This window comes from Bidens hawaiensis, unplaced genomic scaffold (genome assembly GCF_021521415.1).
Source record: "Bidens hawaiensis isolate Kalapana, Puna unplaced genomic scaffold, B.hawaiensis_p1.1 tig00066431_1, whole genome shotgun sequence".
Taxonomy (NCBI): domain Eukaryota; kingdom Viridiplantae; phylum Streptophyta; class Magnoliopsida; order Asterales; family Asteraceae; genus Bidens; species Bidens hawaiensis.
Window position 1 is genome coordinate 29918 of NW_027501825.1, and position 16971 is coordinate 46888.

Below are 16971 nucleotides of genomic sequence, written 5' to 3' on the forward strand. Positions count from 1 at the left end.
ACAAAACTTCTACTGGCACCCGAATCAAATAAGACCGAAGCCTGTAATTCATTAAGTAAAAAGGTACCTGGAATAATATTACACTACTACTTAGCTACACGATCACACATACATTTCCAAAATAATGACAAATTATAAGCGGTAGATTATAAAGATGAACAAGGAAAAGTACCTGAAACAACATCTGCATCATCCTTTGCCTCTCTCTTAGAGATGTTGAAGGCCTCGCCTTGACCATCGGTTTTTCTTCCATTTTCCCCCTCGAGGAAGTCCCCTGATTAGACCCCCCTGTCTGATGGGTAGGAAAATTGGAGGCTAAGTGGTTGGCCCCCTTACAACGTAAACAAGTCAACAACGGACACTCGAAATGGGGGTGTCCAACCTTATCACATCGAAAACAGAAACTAGACCCAAACTTACATTCCCCCTTGTGCGGTTTCCCACACTTCTTGCATTTACCAAATGCCGTATCCCTCTTAAAATCCGAAGTCTCAGTCTTTACCCTCTTCTCAGCCTAATTAAAGTTGTTTCCCCCAGGCCGCTTACCGTACAAATTTGAGTTGCACGTCTTCCTAGTCTCGGTCGGCGGTAACTTCTCTCTCTGATCATACAATGTGCCTGCTAGGGTAACCACCGAATGGACCGAGCTCATGTAGGTGGTCACCACACCCCTACGAACATCCACTGGAAGACCCTTCACATACTTTTTAATCCTCTTGCCTTCGGGAGTATCAAGATCGGGACATAGACGAGCCATCTTATTAAACTTTGCAGTATACTCCCGATGCGTCATACTGCCCGCCTCCAAGGTCAAGAAATACTGTTCAATCTTATCCAATTCGTGTGAAGGACAAAACGCACCAAGAACCAACTTCTTCAAGTCATCCCACATCATCCTCCTAATAGAACGATCACCCATGGCCTGCGCAAGATTATCCCACCAACACAGTGCCTCGGAACGATATGAGGCAGTAGCATAACTCACCATGTCTTCCCCCTTACACTTACTAACCCTCAATATGGCCTCCATCTCCCTCACCCACTGATGTGCTGCCAACACATCCTTAGTACCATCGAACGAAGGAGGGCCACACTTCTTGAAATCCCCATACGAACAACCCCGAGTAGACACACTAATCGCACAAACCTCATCTTCATCCTCACTCGGCACAAAAACCTCTTCCTCGACATGCGTGTCCTAACCCTTCCCTTCCTTATTCGAACCCTTACCAACCAATGATTCCTCCATGGCCCTAACGGCCTCAGCAACGATCTCAGGAATGGCGCTATGGAGAACCTGATAAACCTCGTCCGCAATGGCCGCACGTATAGCAGGGTCTAAGGTGGGGTTATCCCCCTCCTCATGAATAGGGGCTACTTCCTGCTACGGGGCTGGGTTCTCTCTCTCGGCCTCGACACGTGGTTTACGAACACGAACACTAGGGCCACCTCTCTTAGCTGCATGAGTATTAACCATGAATTATCCCTACAAAGACAAAATTTTAACAGTCAAGTACAAGTAGCATTTAGAACATGTAAGGTAAGGGTAAACTGCTAATAACGTTGATCAGGTGTAATTAGTCGTTTACTTTACCCGCTCGTCCTAATCACCCCTGCCCCTAACCACATTAGCATTCTATCGAACACTTAAACAATTAATCACATACTGGAAACTTTAAAATTCAAAGGAACGACTAACAATTAAAGTTACCACTCGCGGTGGGCATACTAGTCTTTTCCTTTACAGTTCGAGTCCAAGCATTCGGGGATGCCCGGAACCCTCGAACCATGGCTCTGATACCAACTTGTAAGACCCGAATCCCTGGAATCCTACAGTTGGTATTCATACAAGAAACTTACAAAATACTTAAACTCAAAAAACAGCTCATTCCATTAAAATAAACAATTCAGAGTATAAATCAGTGGAAAATCATAGTTATTAAAACAAGTTCCCAAACCCGGGAATTATGCCCAAAACCAAGTTTCCATGTATTTAGTAAATATTTCAAGTGTAATTAGTCATTTACTTTACCCGCCCGTCCTAAGTACCCCCTGCCCTTAACCACATTAGCATTCCATCTAACACTTAAGTAATTAATCATATAATGGAACTTTAAAACTCAAAAGAATGACTAAACAGTTAAAGTTACCACTTGGTGTGCAGCTACTCGCGGTTGGCATATCTAGTCCTTTCTCTTATAGTTCGAGTACAAACATTCGGGAACGCTTGGATCCCTCGAACCATGGCTCTGATACCAACTTGTAAGACCCCGACTCCTAGGAATCCCACAGTTGGTAATCACATCCACAATTTCACCAAAAATTTAAAACCCAACACTTTGTTTTATTTTAAAACCAACTCAGAGTATGAAATCAGCGAAAAATCATAAGTACTAAAACAAGTTCCCAAAACTAGGGAATTATGCCCAAACCAAATTTAAATATATCTATTAATAATTGAAAAGAAAACGTGTTCATTATTGAAATCCCCGACTAGATATGCCTTCAACCTTCCAAGTAGTCTCGAGCACGTCCAAGCAGTAAGCATCCTCCTCTTAACCTGAAACTCACACTAACGTACACACAAAGTCAGCTTGAGCTGAGTGAGTTAAAGTTTTAATAATTGACATTTATATAAATCATTCCAAGAGTTTAAATATAAAACGGGATCTGAACAGTTAGGCCATAATAAACGATAAGTAGTCATACTCAAATATCTGTATAATTATATCCCTATACATAACATCCAAGTAATAACATCAGGGTCGGGCACAGGTTCAACCTAAACACGTAACATTCCATCCACCGTATGCAAACACAAAGTAGGCATACATAAACATCCTCAATCGATAACGACTAATTAACATCGCCAATCATTGGCCATAAAGTAACACATGTATTAACATACGTATATACTATTTCAAGATATACCATACTACAAGTAAGCCTATGGGCCATAAGGTATCACATGTGTATACATACTTAAATATCATCACAAAACATACCATAGTACAAATGAGTCTATGCAAAATCATTTAAGCGGTTTATCAAGTAAAAACAGTTCGGTGTGTATGCTAGCCCAAAACTTGAAAAGAGTAAAAGGGGCATCATGAACTCACCTGACACGAGGCACTAAGTCACCACGAGCTATAGGGCCCCTAAGTAATCCCACAACTCATGCGCCTGTCGGATTATATACCATAGTTACTAACGATACCGAAGGGACTCGTTTATCCTACGAGGCGTTCTAATATGGTTCAAGTTACCTAAAGCCTCAACCTCACCAATTTCGATTAACAGCCCACAGGCCTTATATTTACCAAAATCACCCTTAAGTAATCCCAAGAATAAAGGATTCCCAAATTACCCCCGGAAGTGCTAGGTGAGACGAATATGCGCGTTTAAGAGTTGTTTAGGCACTTAACATCCAACTCAGCCCCGTGTGGACCCAATTTGATAAATTCACAGCCTACTAGACCGCACGACACTACACGAGTTGGATGGGTCGGTAACTCGCAAGCATAACACACCAACTATTCAATAAACGCAAATACGCGTTGTACCGACCCATTTGAGTAACCGAAAACCAATTCAGCCCCATTACGTATAAAAATAATTTTCCAACAGCCCGTACATCAAACCGAGGTCACCCGAACTGAATTGGACGTTAATTACTTCAACCCTCACGTTAAACGCAACAATTCACTATTCTAGACAACCGAAAACTAACTTTCAATCTACAACTAGTTGACCAATCAAACGACACCAATGCACATGATTTTAAAGTATGTTATATTTGACATACCTAGGAAGATTGTGGAGCAAAAATCTTAGTCAAAACAGCCCCGAAAGTACTTGAATGGACAGCCAACCGGTAAGCCTAAAACAAGCAATTTTACAATCAATGCTCGAGATATAAAGACGAATTAGGGAGCGAAAGACTAGTAGGGATGTAGGGTTAACCTTGAATTGAAGTTCGGCACTAGATATTGGCTGCAAAAAAGAAAAAACGAGCCCCTATGGTGTAACACCCGTTAATTCCGGTTTCAAGAATTAAAGCTTGTAGAGTATGTATAACTCTCGGGACTAAACCGACGTTTCTCGGAAGCCTTTACGTAATCCCGGTACGTTAAAGAACCTAAATATTCCTTCCATTTTTCCTTACACTTCAATCTGGAGGGGCTAGAGTGTAAAATATTATGCTATAACACAACCTAACCCTAGCCCCCATCTCTTTCTGCGATCGGCAGGTAGGAGCAGCTCCAAGACCCACGATTTTCTTTTTTGCAGCCAATTATAAGCCTTAGAACTTCAATTCAAGGTATGTACTACGATTCCCCAAGTCTTTTACACGTTGATTGATCCTTATATTGCGCGTATTGATTGAAAAACGTCGTGTTGTAGGCTAACCGGGTGGCTACCCAATTGAGCTTTTCCCGGGCTGTTTCGAGTGAGGTTTTTGCATCAAAATCCCGCTAGGTATGACATGTACATCATATTATAATTTCATGGCCAATGAAGGTGTTTAGGTCGGTCAATCGATTTTAGTTCGAAAACTAGGGTTTATCGGGTGTAGAATTGCAAATTGTCGAGTTTGATGCGTTAATTGATCGGGTGACCGACCGAATCAGTTTGTACAGCCCTAGGGGGGTTTAAGGGCTGTGGAAAAATTAATTTTTTGATGCTCGGGGCTGTTGGGGTTAGGGCTTCGTCAATTGAGTCGGCGGTGCGCGAAATTTCGTTTAAACGTTAAAGTAAGAGTTTTAAAAGGGAACCGTCAACCCTATCAACTCGGGTGCCATAATCTTGATGAATGAAAGGAGTTAAAATGGAATTTGGTCCATTCGGGGCTGGTTAGTTAATAAATGGTTTTAAGGTTTATTGCACGAGCTTTCGACCCTATTTGACTATCTTTGGGCCTTGGGCCGAGTGTTGGGCCTTGGGCCAGTGTTGGGCCTTGGGCCAAGTTGTTGGGCCTTGGGCCAAGTGTTGGGCCTTGGGCCAGTGTTGGGCCTTGGGCCAGGTTATTGGGCTTTGGGCCAGGTATTGGGCCTTGGGCCAGGTTGTTGGGCCTTGGGCTAGGTGTTGGGCCTTGGGCCAAGTTGTTGGGCCTTGGGCCAAATGTTGGTCCTTCGGCGGCCCATTAGGTAAGAGTGTTCTTACGGTCTAGTTTAGTAACGCGTTGTGTATAATTTACAGGCCCTTGCTTGTGATTGTGCACTTAGGGACGATAATGTATAATTATAAGGATGTTTATATTTAATTATAAGGATGTCTATATATATGTATATATATAAGGATGATTACTTATTGTTGATGATGGCCTAACTATTTTATCCCGTTTATTTGGCCTAACTGTTATATCCCTTTTATTTTAAAACTCTTGGAATGACTATTATGATTATTATTATAGGTGTTATTTATAAAAACTTGAACTCACTCAGCTCAAGCTGACTTTGTGTGCATGTTAGTGTGAGTTTCGGGTTAGGAGATGGATACATTACCGCTTGGACGTGCACGAAGCTACTTGGACGGTGGAGAGCATACTTAGTCGGATGTTTCAATAATAATAAATGTTTTCTTTTTAACATTTATTTAAATTGGCTTTGGGAACTTATTTTATTATTTATGTTTTCCGCTGAATTATACTCTGAAATGGTTATTTTAATGAAGTGAATTGTTTTTAAGTTTCATTATTTTACGAGTGTTTTGAATGATTACCAACTGTGGGATACCCGGGGTTCGGGGCCTTACAAGTTGGTATCAGAGCCATGGTTTGAGGGATCCGAGCATCCCCGAATGCTTGGACTCCAACTATAAGAAAAGAGACCAGTATGCCCACCGCGAGTAGCTGCACACCAAGAGGTAACTTTAAATTATTTAGCCATTCCTTTGAATTTGAAAGTTTCTAGTATGTGATTAATTGTAAAGAGTTAGATAGAATGCTAATGTGGTTAGGGGCAGGGGGTGCTTAGAACGGGCCGGTGAAGTAAACGACTAATAACACTTGATCAACGTTATTAGCGGTTTACCCTTACCTTCCATGTTTTAAATACCACTTGCGTCTGACTATGTTAGGGTTCCGTCTTTGTAGGGATAGGATTTGGCTAACTCTCGAGTCGTTAGCGTTAAAGTTTATCTAATTCCCTAAATTCTCCTGTTCATTTTCCCATCCTCTCGAACGCTTTGCGCGTAATTGTTTAGCTGAGGCGTAGCATACTGTCACTCTGGGTTCCTTGGTACTTGACCGCTTAAATTCCTCGCTCCTTCAAGAATGTATGAGCAACTGTTTAGCTAAGTAGGAGCGTGATGTTATCCCAGATACCTTTCTACTTGATGAATTACATGCTTCAGTCTTATTTGATTCGGGCACCAGTAGAAGTTTTGTGTCGCTTTCTGTTCCTCGTTGAATAAATCACCCGAGCGCGTAGTCAATGTGTTTGAGGTTAAGGTCGCCGTAGGAAAATCTGTTTCCGTGTCTAGGGCTACCGTCGGTGATGTTCCTATCGTTCGGGATTTCCCGGATGTAATTCCAGATGATTTTTCAGATGTGTCGCCGGACCGCGAGGTCGAGTTCCAGATAGATCTTGTGCCGGGCGCAAAAACCCGTTGCTCGAACCCTTATCGTCTAGCACCGAATGAGATGAAAGAACTTATGGCCCAGTTGGAAGACTTGCTCGACAAGGGCATCATTCGACCGAGCATCTCGCCTTGGGGTGCCCCAGTCTTGTTCGTTAAGAAGAAGGACGGTAGCATGCGGATGTGCATTGACTACCGTGAGTTGAATAAGCTCACCGTTAAAAAAAATCGGTACCCACTCCCGAGGATCGACGACTTATTTGATCAGCTCCAAGGAGCTAGTTGGTTCTCGAGGATCGACCTTAGGTATGGGTATCATCAGTTGAAGATTCGGGAGGAAGATATTCCTAAGACTGCCTTCCGCACTCGTTATGGGCACTACGAATTCCTCGTGATGTCTTTCGGTTTGACCAACGCACCGGCTACGTTCATGGATCTTATGAACCAGGTGTGTAGACCGATGCTCGATCGCTCTGTTATTGTATTCATCGACGACATCCTTGTGTATTCCAAAGGCGAGTCCGATCACGCCGGTCATCTCTCGGAAGTTTTGGAAGCTCTGCGAAAGAACAAGTTGTATGCAAAATTTTCTAAATGTTCCTTCTGGTTGCTTGAGGTTCAGTTCTTGGGTCATGTTATTAACCCGAGGGGTATTTTGGTTGATCCTGCAAAGGTGGAAGCCGTGAATGATTGGGAGTCTCCAAAGTCTCCATCTGAAATCCGTAGCTTTCTGGGCTTGGCGGGGTATTACCGCCACTTTATTCCCGACTTTTCGAAAATTGCTTCTTCGCTGACCAAGTTGACTAAGAAGAGTGTTAAGTTCGTTTAGGGTACTGAGCAGGAGGAGGCGTTTCTCGAGTTGAAGAACAGGATAACGCATGCCCCGATTTTAGCTCTACCTGATGGCACCGATGATCTGGTGGTTTATTTCAGATGCCTCTTATCAGGGGCTTGGGTGTGTTTTGATGCAGCGAGGTCGAGTCATCGCTTATGCCTCACGGCAGTTGAAGCCTCATGAGGCGAATTATCCTACCCACGATTTGGAGCTGGCGGCGGTGGTGTTTGCGCTCAAGTTGTGGAGACATTATTACATTCTAGTCCCTTAAGGTTGAAAGATGTTGCAAGTTGTATGAAAAGTAAATTAATTTTAACGTACCGGAATGACGAGAGGGTCTCCGAGGAATGCCGGATAAATCCCGTGAAATGTACATACTTTACAGGCTTTACTTCTTTTAACTGAAATTAACGGACGTTACATTTGAATGATCTGGTGATCTCATTTGAAAACCTTTATGAATGAATGATGATTGACCTATCATAATAAAGGTTTATATAAATACCCGGATCATCTCTTGATCCAGCTATAGACCTTTAGTCTGGTTTTGATAGCTTTAAACCTTGATTGGTCATTGTTTGAATAAAATATTTATATTTGTGATCTTTCTGTTTGTCTAACAATTACGTGTTGAGTTTATTCTTAATGAAGAAACATCTATTGATAGGTTTATTCTTCAAGAAGAAACATTGAATGACTATAATCTTTATGTGTAAAATCTTACTTCTCTTAATCACAAAGAAACATAAATTTTTAACTATATCTTTTGCATGTAATGTCTCTTAATTGTGAAGAAACAATATTTCAGCTATAAGTTGTGAATGTTATATTTCTTAATCATAAAGAAATATTATTTTGACAGTATCGTTTGTATGTGAATACTTATGTTTCTTAAGCATGAAGAAACATTAATTTGACTATAAATTTTATTTATGAAAAGTTATATTAATGCTTAAATGTGAACAAGGTTTGGGTAGACTATGGTCTAAGCCATCTAATATAATAATAAAATAATATTTAGGCAGAACCCTAGCTTACATGGGTATTTGGAGTTTATATACCTAATCTTGTACGGACAGCACTTCTACTCTCTATTGCTCATCTGAGGCTTAAACCGTCGGAACCTTGAGGCTTGACACGTACTACAAAGTTGGCACGCAAAACGAGGCTAAGTGTGTGAAAGTGATGGTGTTTGGTGTGAGATGGGAAGTGTCGTACCCCTCCCCTTTTATAGCTGATTTTGGGATCCATCGCGTAGCGCGATGGTCCCTTCTGCTTGGGCATCGCGTAGCGCGATGTCAGGGAATGACACATGTTATGATGACTCAGCCCTAGCGTCTGCCACGTGTCTCTCCATTGTGACACGTGTGTGGTGAGTCATAACAAACCATTGCGTAGCGCGATGGGTTCTTGGAATCAGATATTTATATTTAGTCCCTTGTCTTTGATAACTTATCACTTCTTGGTCATACTTTCATTTTCCAAAACTACTAAAGTGGCCCTTATGCGGCTCGCGGCGATGCGAGCGTGCGAAGTGCAAAGTGCGCCATCAAAATGCCACATTACACCCATCGTCCGAGTTCGAGCGCTATGGGCGTCGGGTGCTTCGCACCCTCTGCTAGGACTATGGAGAGTGATTAGCCACATTAAAACATTGTTATGAAAACTTTCTTCCTTACAAAGAGCTTCCATTTCTTTTCTTGTTTCCTTGTGGGATGAAGTTATCTTCCTTATTTATACCCATGTAGAATGCTTCCATTTTCTTCCATCTTTCCATATGGCATGGAATTTTCTACTTCCTTAACATAAGATGCTTTGTTTTTCTTATCTCTTTTCTTTCTCTTTACTTGTTATAAGAATACTTTTAATCATTCAACTTTCAAAGTTGACATTTTTAGTCCAAATTAGTTATGGGATTTTCTAGGATGTTACATAACAAAAGATCCGAAAAAAATCCTGAATCGGGTTAACCACAAACGAATACAAATACGAAAAAGTCCGAGATTTTACAGTCTTCCCTACTTTTGGAAATTTCATCCCGGAATTATGGAAATCAAAGAAAAAGGTAGTGTTTGAAAAAATAGAAAATAACTAAATTCCAAGGAATTACCTTTATTAATAAAACTTCAAATTTAACATAACTTGGAGCTTTGAGCAGTTGTAGCAACACTCCAATTGAAAATCCGATAAAGGCACTTATATATAGGATGGTCCAGCGGCATATCCGTCATATCCTTATCATCTTAACATTTGTGTCGTTACCCAAAACCACTTTTCGTTCTAGATTATGACACACAATTGTACGTACTATGATTTCCATATGAGGACTTAGATAATTATGTTCTGGACCATAATTACTTGTATAGTCGGATGTTCCACATAATTCATCACATTATGTGAGTTACAAAAACATTTTAAAGACATAATTTTGTGAGAAAATAAAAGTTTTAATTGATCTTAAATGTATGAAATTTTTCAAATAAATGTATGAAATATTTCAAATAAGACAGCAAGATGAACTTTCGGGATTGATTAATGAAAATAGTGAAATTTTAAAACATCATAAAATTGAAAGAAAAATAAACCCTTGAAGTGGGGATAAATTTTTTTGAATGAGATTTCGACAAGATTGATTGTGATGAACAAGGGTATGAATATAAGATAACCAACAAATTTTCGTAAACTTAATAAATAAAAGAAAATAACAAACATGATTTTTATAAACGTACGAATAATATCACAACAAAAATTAAGTGAACGATTTAATTAATAGTTTTATTAACAGCAAATATTAAAATGAGTAGTGATATGTGAAACCTTTAAATATTGCAAACATTAGAAATGAAATTCTTAAGATCAAGAGTACATATTTGAACAAGGTTAAACGAAGATTTTGTCATTCGAGTTTGGTTAGACGAAGAACTTATGAAATTTAAAGAAAAATTGATATGAAATTGAGCATTACAACTATGAATTTGAAATGAGATAAATTCAACAAGGTTAAAATAAATGGTAAATAGTAATTGAAACATTAATGGAAATGCGAAAATTTACGTATTCGAACAAATTATTAAGACATTAAATTGGGAAGCGGATATTCTCGAATCACCGAGATAATCCTATTCCAAATAACTCTTCAAAATTATATATAATAAACGGTGGGTCATTGGAGTATCGACGAATTACGAGTAATCTTCCTATTTTCACGAACCACTGTAGGTTTTCCACAAGAATAGTGAAAATGTCAATAAATAAAATGAGTGATTATATCCATAGATTACCATGAAAATTCAATTAAGAAGGAAAAATTCAATTTAATAATAAAAATTAAATTAAGAAATGGAAGATTTAATTTAATAGAGGAAAATAAATTTTAATGATGGAAAATTCAATTATGTTAAAATTCCAATAATTCAATTTCAACAATAAAGACTTATAAGATGGAAGATAGGTTGTGAAACAGAGAAGTAATACGAGATTAACAGAAACATAAAGTACTTAAATGTTAATAACTAAAGTTGAGGGTAAATAATGAAACATGTTTGATAGTTTGAAATATAAAACAAAATGAATGAGAGAAAACCATTTAAATAGTATAGCAAAATGATAACTGTTTAAAACTTGTGATAACTGTGTCTTTATAATTGAAGGCATATGTTGGATCATGGGAATTAAAACATTTTGATTAAATTAAGTGACTAAATAAAATCTTGAAATTTTGATTAAATAAAATCAAGTAAATAAATGAACAAACGAATTTTCATCGATGAGTTGGGCTTTCCATGAGCCTTCCATGGCATGTTATTGTCCCAACTAAATAATGCAACATAAAATTTGTGAATTGAGCCTCCCATGAGCGTTCCATGACATTGAATTGGCCAATTAAAATAGCATAACATCAATTTGTGACTTTGGCATCCCATGAGCGTTCCATGGCATTTTAAATAGCCCAACAAATTATCAAAACAATTGAGTTGGACAACCCATGAGCTCTCCATGGCATTTTAACAGATCCAACTAAATAACGAATTAACAAAATCAAATATTGGTAGTTGGAGAATCTCGTGAACCACCACAGATGGTAATGCTCCAACAAAATATCATAACCAAAACGGGTTGAGAAAATGAATAGTTGGACTATCCATGGATCCCCAACTAAACATTTAAAAATAATAATAATTATATAATTTAGAATTTCCGAATTTAACCACGAATTCACCGTGAATTCGGTTTGATAATTTAAGAAAGGTAACCGTCACATTGGTTGCGTTGACCACTTAAAGTTCCAGTCCTATGACATTTGTTCCGCTTTGGAATATAAGATCGAGTACTGTGGTCGGGTTATCCTCCAAGAAAGGAATATCATCATCCCTGTGATTCTTGGAATCGTTTTGCCAAGGCCTGACTCACAGTTCTCTCCCTCTTCCAGTTACTACGAGAATTTGTCATACTCCCTTGCTTTAAAGTTAAAGAGTAAAAACAAAATAAGGGAATTCTTAAGGAATTACCCATAAATGAAAGAACAACAAAAATATAGGGTTTTTATAAAAATTTAAGAGGGAAAATATTTTGAGAGTGAGGTGTTGCTTCGGAATTCGTATGTGCGTGTACATGATTAAATAATAAAATAAATTAATATTAAATAAGTTGTAAACCATTTAAATAAGTATATAAGGCCACCCATAAGCACGTATAGGGTCCTAAGCATGCTACTATGCAATGTCTAACGCCCTATCTTATAGCTTTCGGCTCTGATACCAATCTGTCACACCCCAACCTACGGCAGAATACACCGGGGCACGAACTGTTGGTTCCAACTCACAATGCACTAACATAACAATATTAGTGACAGTATCTAATTATTTTATTGAATTTAAACAAGTACACATCATCTCAAACAATTACAACTAAAACCAAACAAATTGCACAAAAACATCTTTTCTTTCTTTTATTAAATATCCCAGAGCCTATTCTGTGTGATCTTCAACCTTCACTTCAACCCATAAGACAACCTGCATTATGCGTACATAATAGATATGTTTGTCAACAACACATGCTGAGTAAGTAATCACCAGATTTTGAAGTAATAATATAATATAAATAAAATTAAGCAAACCAATATTTTAGTATCAATGATTAAATCATGAGCAAGTAATTGATGTCGTTTGGCCATTGCCTTGCGAATTGGGCTTTTTCAACTAAAATGAAAGAAATACAAATAATGGTGTCGGTTGACTATTGCCTTGGGAATCGAGCTTTGGCTACTTAGAAGGCGTATGATCATACTTTAATGTGATTATGATGAACCTCTCCAAATGCGAAAAAATAAACGAGAAAGCAAATAAGCAAGTAACATTTAATCGTTCAACACAACAACTCATGATTTTCTAGTTTAAATGAAATAAATGAATTGAGATAATAATATGTTTAACGTAATATGGTAGGCATAAAGTCCCCAAAAATTTGTTGAAATCAGTAAAATTGGGGAGTGATTACTCACCTTAATAATTGGTGAGCAAAACAATAAAATATGTATAATAAATGAATCCTGGGCCTTTAACTAGCTGACTGATCCAACACGAACTGACCTAGATCTTTGAGATATTAAACTATAATTAAAAATGACAACATGGCCGCTGGAATCAGATCAAACGGATGTGTAAAACTCTGGTTATGAGATTTTAAAGATTCAAACGAGTTGGTGTTGTTTAGAATCCGAACTTCAAGTCGGGAATCGGGTTCTGACCAGTACACTCAAAATTTTAAAAAAAAAACATAAAAGTCTACTTGCACAAAAGCTAATTTTGACCAGAAGATAGATAAATCGAATAGTCAAATATATTGACTATTAGCCCTAAAACAGGCCGGGATCAAATTGACCACCGAGACTCCCTCAATCTCAAATTAACCACCGAGACTCCCTCAATCCCAATATAATATAAATAAAATTAAGCAAACCAATATTTTAGTATCAATGATTAAATCATGAGCAAGTAATTGATGTCGTTTGGCCATTGCCTTGCGAATTGGGCTTTTTCAACTAAAATGAAAGAAGTACAAATAATGGTGTCGGTTGACTATTGCCTTGGGAATCGGGCTTTGGCTACTTAGAAGGCGTATGATCATACTTTAATGTGATTATGATGGACCTCTCCAAATGCGACAAAATAAACGAGAAAGCAAATAAGCAAGTAACATTTAATCGTTCAACACAACAACTCATGATTTTCTAGTTTAAATGAAATAAATGAATTGAGATAATAATATGTTTAACGTAATATGGTAGGCATAAAGTCCCCAAAAATTTGTTGAAATCAGTAAAATTGGGGAGTGATTACTCACCTTAATAATTGGTGAGCAAAACAATAAAATATGTATAATAAATGAATCCTGGGCCTTTAACTAGCTGACTGATCCAACACGAACTGACCTAGATCTTTGAGATATTAAACTATAATTAAAAATGACAACATGGCCGCTGGAATCAGATCAAACGGATGTGTAAAACTCAAGTTATGAGATTTTAAAGATTCAAACGAGTTGGTGTTGTTTAGAATCCGAACTTCAAGTCGGGAATATGGTTCTGACCAGTACACTCAAAATTTAAAAAAAAACATAAAAGTCTACTTGCACAAAAGCTAATTTTGACCAGAAGATAGATAAATCGAATAGTCAAATATTTTGACTATTAGCCCTAAAACAGGCCGGGATCAAATTGACCACCGAGACTCCCTCAATCCCATAAATTGATTGAGGGATTTTTTTAAGGGAATAAAAACCTACCAAAACACAGAAGATGACTTACCCAAACAATGAGTACAACTAAGAGAAATTCGAGGTCAACGGGTCTTGAAACTTGAAAGTCAACCAAAGCTTGAAGAACTTGATCAATCTTGAAGAAATTGACAATGAAGGAAGGAATTTCATGGATTATAGAGAATGAAGTCTGAGTTTCAGAGTATTTTAGGGTTTATGAAAATATTTTGATTAAGCACTGAGAGTTATAATGAATTTATGAAGTAATCAACTCGATTAGAAAACGAAATAAACTATGAATGAGAAAATCAGGTATAATAACTAACAAAATTCGTCTTGGATAACAAGAAAATGAATTGGGATGTTTTACAACAATAATTGACATATCTTGGAGCTTAAGTTTTGTTAATTTAGTTGAAAATAGGAAAGATTTGGCAAAATTAGTCTTTATACTTCCACAAATGCAATTTTTAGCCGTTTTAAGCGACTTTAAAGGTTGTTTGACATGTTTAGAGGACATATTAATATAAAATGAATTCACCACCAATATTTACTAATTAAATGAGTGTTTTAATGATATCGAAAGATCCGAATAAAATTCTGAATATGGTTAAACATAAACGAATACAAAGACGAAAAAATCCGAGATGTTACATCAAAGGAAAAAAATAGTGTAGGAAACCTTCTCAAAGAACAATTGTGATTCACAAATAAGGCTAGTTCTAACTGAAAAAGGCCAGTATAAGGTCAAATATTTTGGTGAAGCACACACTCATCCATTTGTTGATGAAGATAATATCCATTTCTTGACTTCTGCTCGGGAGCTTACATTTACACACAAAAAGATGTTAGATGATCTTGCTAATATTAACATCGGTCCGGTTAAAGCTTTTAACATAATGAGGATCCTGTATGGTGGTTTCAATAAAGTTGGTGCAACAGAGTAAGATTGCAAAAACTAAGAAAGAAATATTAACTTATATATCGGAGACTACGATGCTGAGATGGTTGTTCAACGCCTTATGGCGAAGAAAGATTTTTGTTCTATTTATCATGTGATAATTTTACTAGCATAGACAGAGCGTTAAAGGGTTTATTTTGGGCAGACGAGCGTGCCAAGGTGAATTTCTATGTCTTTGGTGATGTTGTGTCATTTTATGCAACATATCGCTATAACAAGTAATACAATACGAACACTTAACTTTTGTATTCGTTTATAGTGTTTTATATACTGATTAATTGTTTTTTTACACGTATAACTTGGTTTTTGTTTCATTTACTGGAACCCACAACCATAAAAGGAATGTTACCCTTGGTGCAGCTTTGCTTGGTTCGAAAACCGTTGAATCTTACATATGGTTGCTTAAGTGTTTTAAGAAGGCTCTTATTTATGAACCATCAGTTGTTGTAACTGATCAAGATCCGGCCATGAAATGTGCTATTGAAGGCGTTTTTCCTAATTCTAGGCACAGGCTGTGCATGTGGCACATTACGGATAAGCTATCCGTGAAGGTATAACAAAATTCTGTTTTGGTTAACCCCTTTTTTGTTTGTTTTTTAGAATTTTGGTTATCTATTTGTTTACCATTGTAACATTGTATTCCCACAGGTGGGATCTAACCTTTGCAACACTGCAGATCTTAAGACTAGGTTATGTGATATGTGTGGACGGACTCAATAACACCCGAACTTTTTAAAAAAGAGTGGGCTTCAATCATGAATAATTTCCTGTTAAACGATCATGATTGGCAGAAAGATATATTCCACATTAGAAAATAATGGATTCCTGGATACTATCATAAAGAAACCATGTCAGGTCTAATGCGTACGTCAACCAGCTCAGAGAGTAAGAATCATTTTTTCTGGCAAGTTTTGTAACCACGTTGCACTTTGGTTGAATTTCTAGCACATTTTGAGACTACATTGGATCATCAGAGACATGAACATCGGAAGAACGATCATGATTGTAGGTACATAAGTGCTAAAATATGGATAACTTTGCACTTGAGAAACAAGCTACTGCGATCTATACAAGAACCAGTTTTAATTTTTTTATGTCCAACTGGAAATACAAGCAGGTCTTCAGAACTGCACTTCTATGAGTTACCTACCTATCGGGGATTTTCGTAGGTTCAATATTCAGGAATTCCTACAACTACCTGCTTCCTTTCACGAGGTATATCATCTTCCATTTATTTAGTGTGTTTACGTATTTGATTTTTAGACAAATATACATTAATCTATATGATAGGTTAAGATTCGTAAGGAAGACGTCATTGTGTATTGTAGCTGTAAAAGGTTCGAGCAATTTGCTTTACTATTTCGTCACATGTTTAAGGTGCTCCACATGGGAGACATCAGGGTATTTCCTAAGACGTATATTAATCATAGGTAGGCAAAAGATGTTGTCTCTAACAGCCCTATGCAGTCTATTGGATTTGATGAGCCTAGCATAGACAAAAGTAGCGATGTTTATCGGGAACGTTGTTTGAGACATAAAAATCGCTCATGATTATATTATAAACAAACTGGTTACTGAAATGGAAAAGCTACAGCTTTACAGTGACTACATTAATCGGTGCAAATCCATTATAGATGAGGTTACTTTTGATGCCCCTAGACTGAGCTGGCGAGATAGGATTGTTGAACTAACTGCTGTCACCCAACCAGATCAAATCAATATTCGTGCTCCAATTGGTGTAAAAACTGAAGGATATGGGATTCCAATTCGCTTTAGGTCTTTATATGAGCAAGCTACAAGTCAAAGTCAGTTGGATAAGCCCCAAAAAACATGTAGAATC

General features: G+C 37.6%; 1 protein-coding gene across 1 annotated transcript; it reads left to right on the plus strand.

The window, feature by feature from the left end:
- The first annotated feature begins 15015 nt into the window (after window positions 1-15015).
- Window positions 15016-16565, plus strand: LOC143604754 (protein FAR1-RELATED SEQUENCE 5-like). The gene is made up of 8 exons (XM_077081140.1): window positions 15016-15113; window positions 15242-15349; window positions 15472-15682; window positions 15732-15820; window positions 15923-15986; window positions 16077-16140; window positions 16249-16346; window positions 16422-16565. The coding sequence occupies exons 1-8, from the start codon at window positions 15016-15018 to the stop codon at window positions 16563-16565; spliced, it is 876 nt and encodes a 291-aa protein (XP_076937255.1).
- Window positions 16566-16971: the final 406 nt, after the last annotated feature.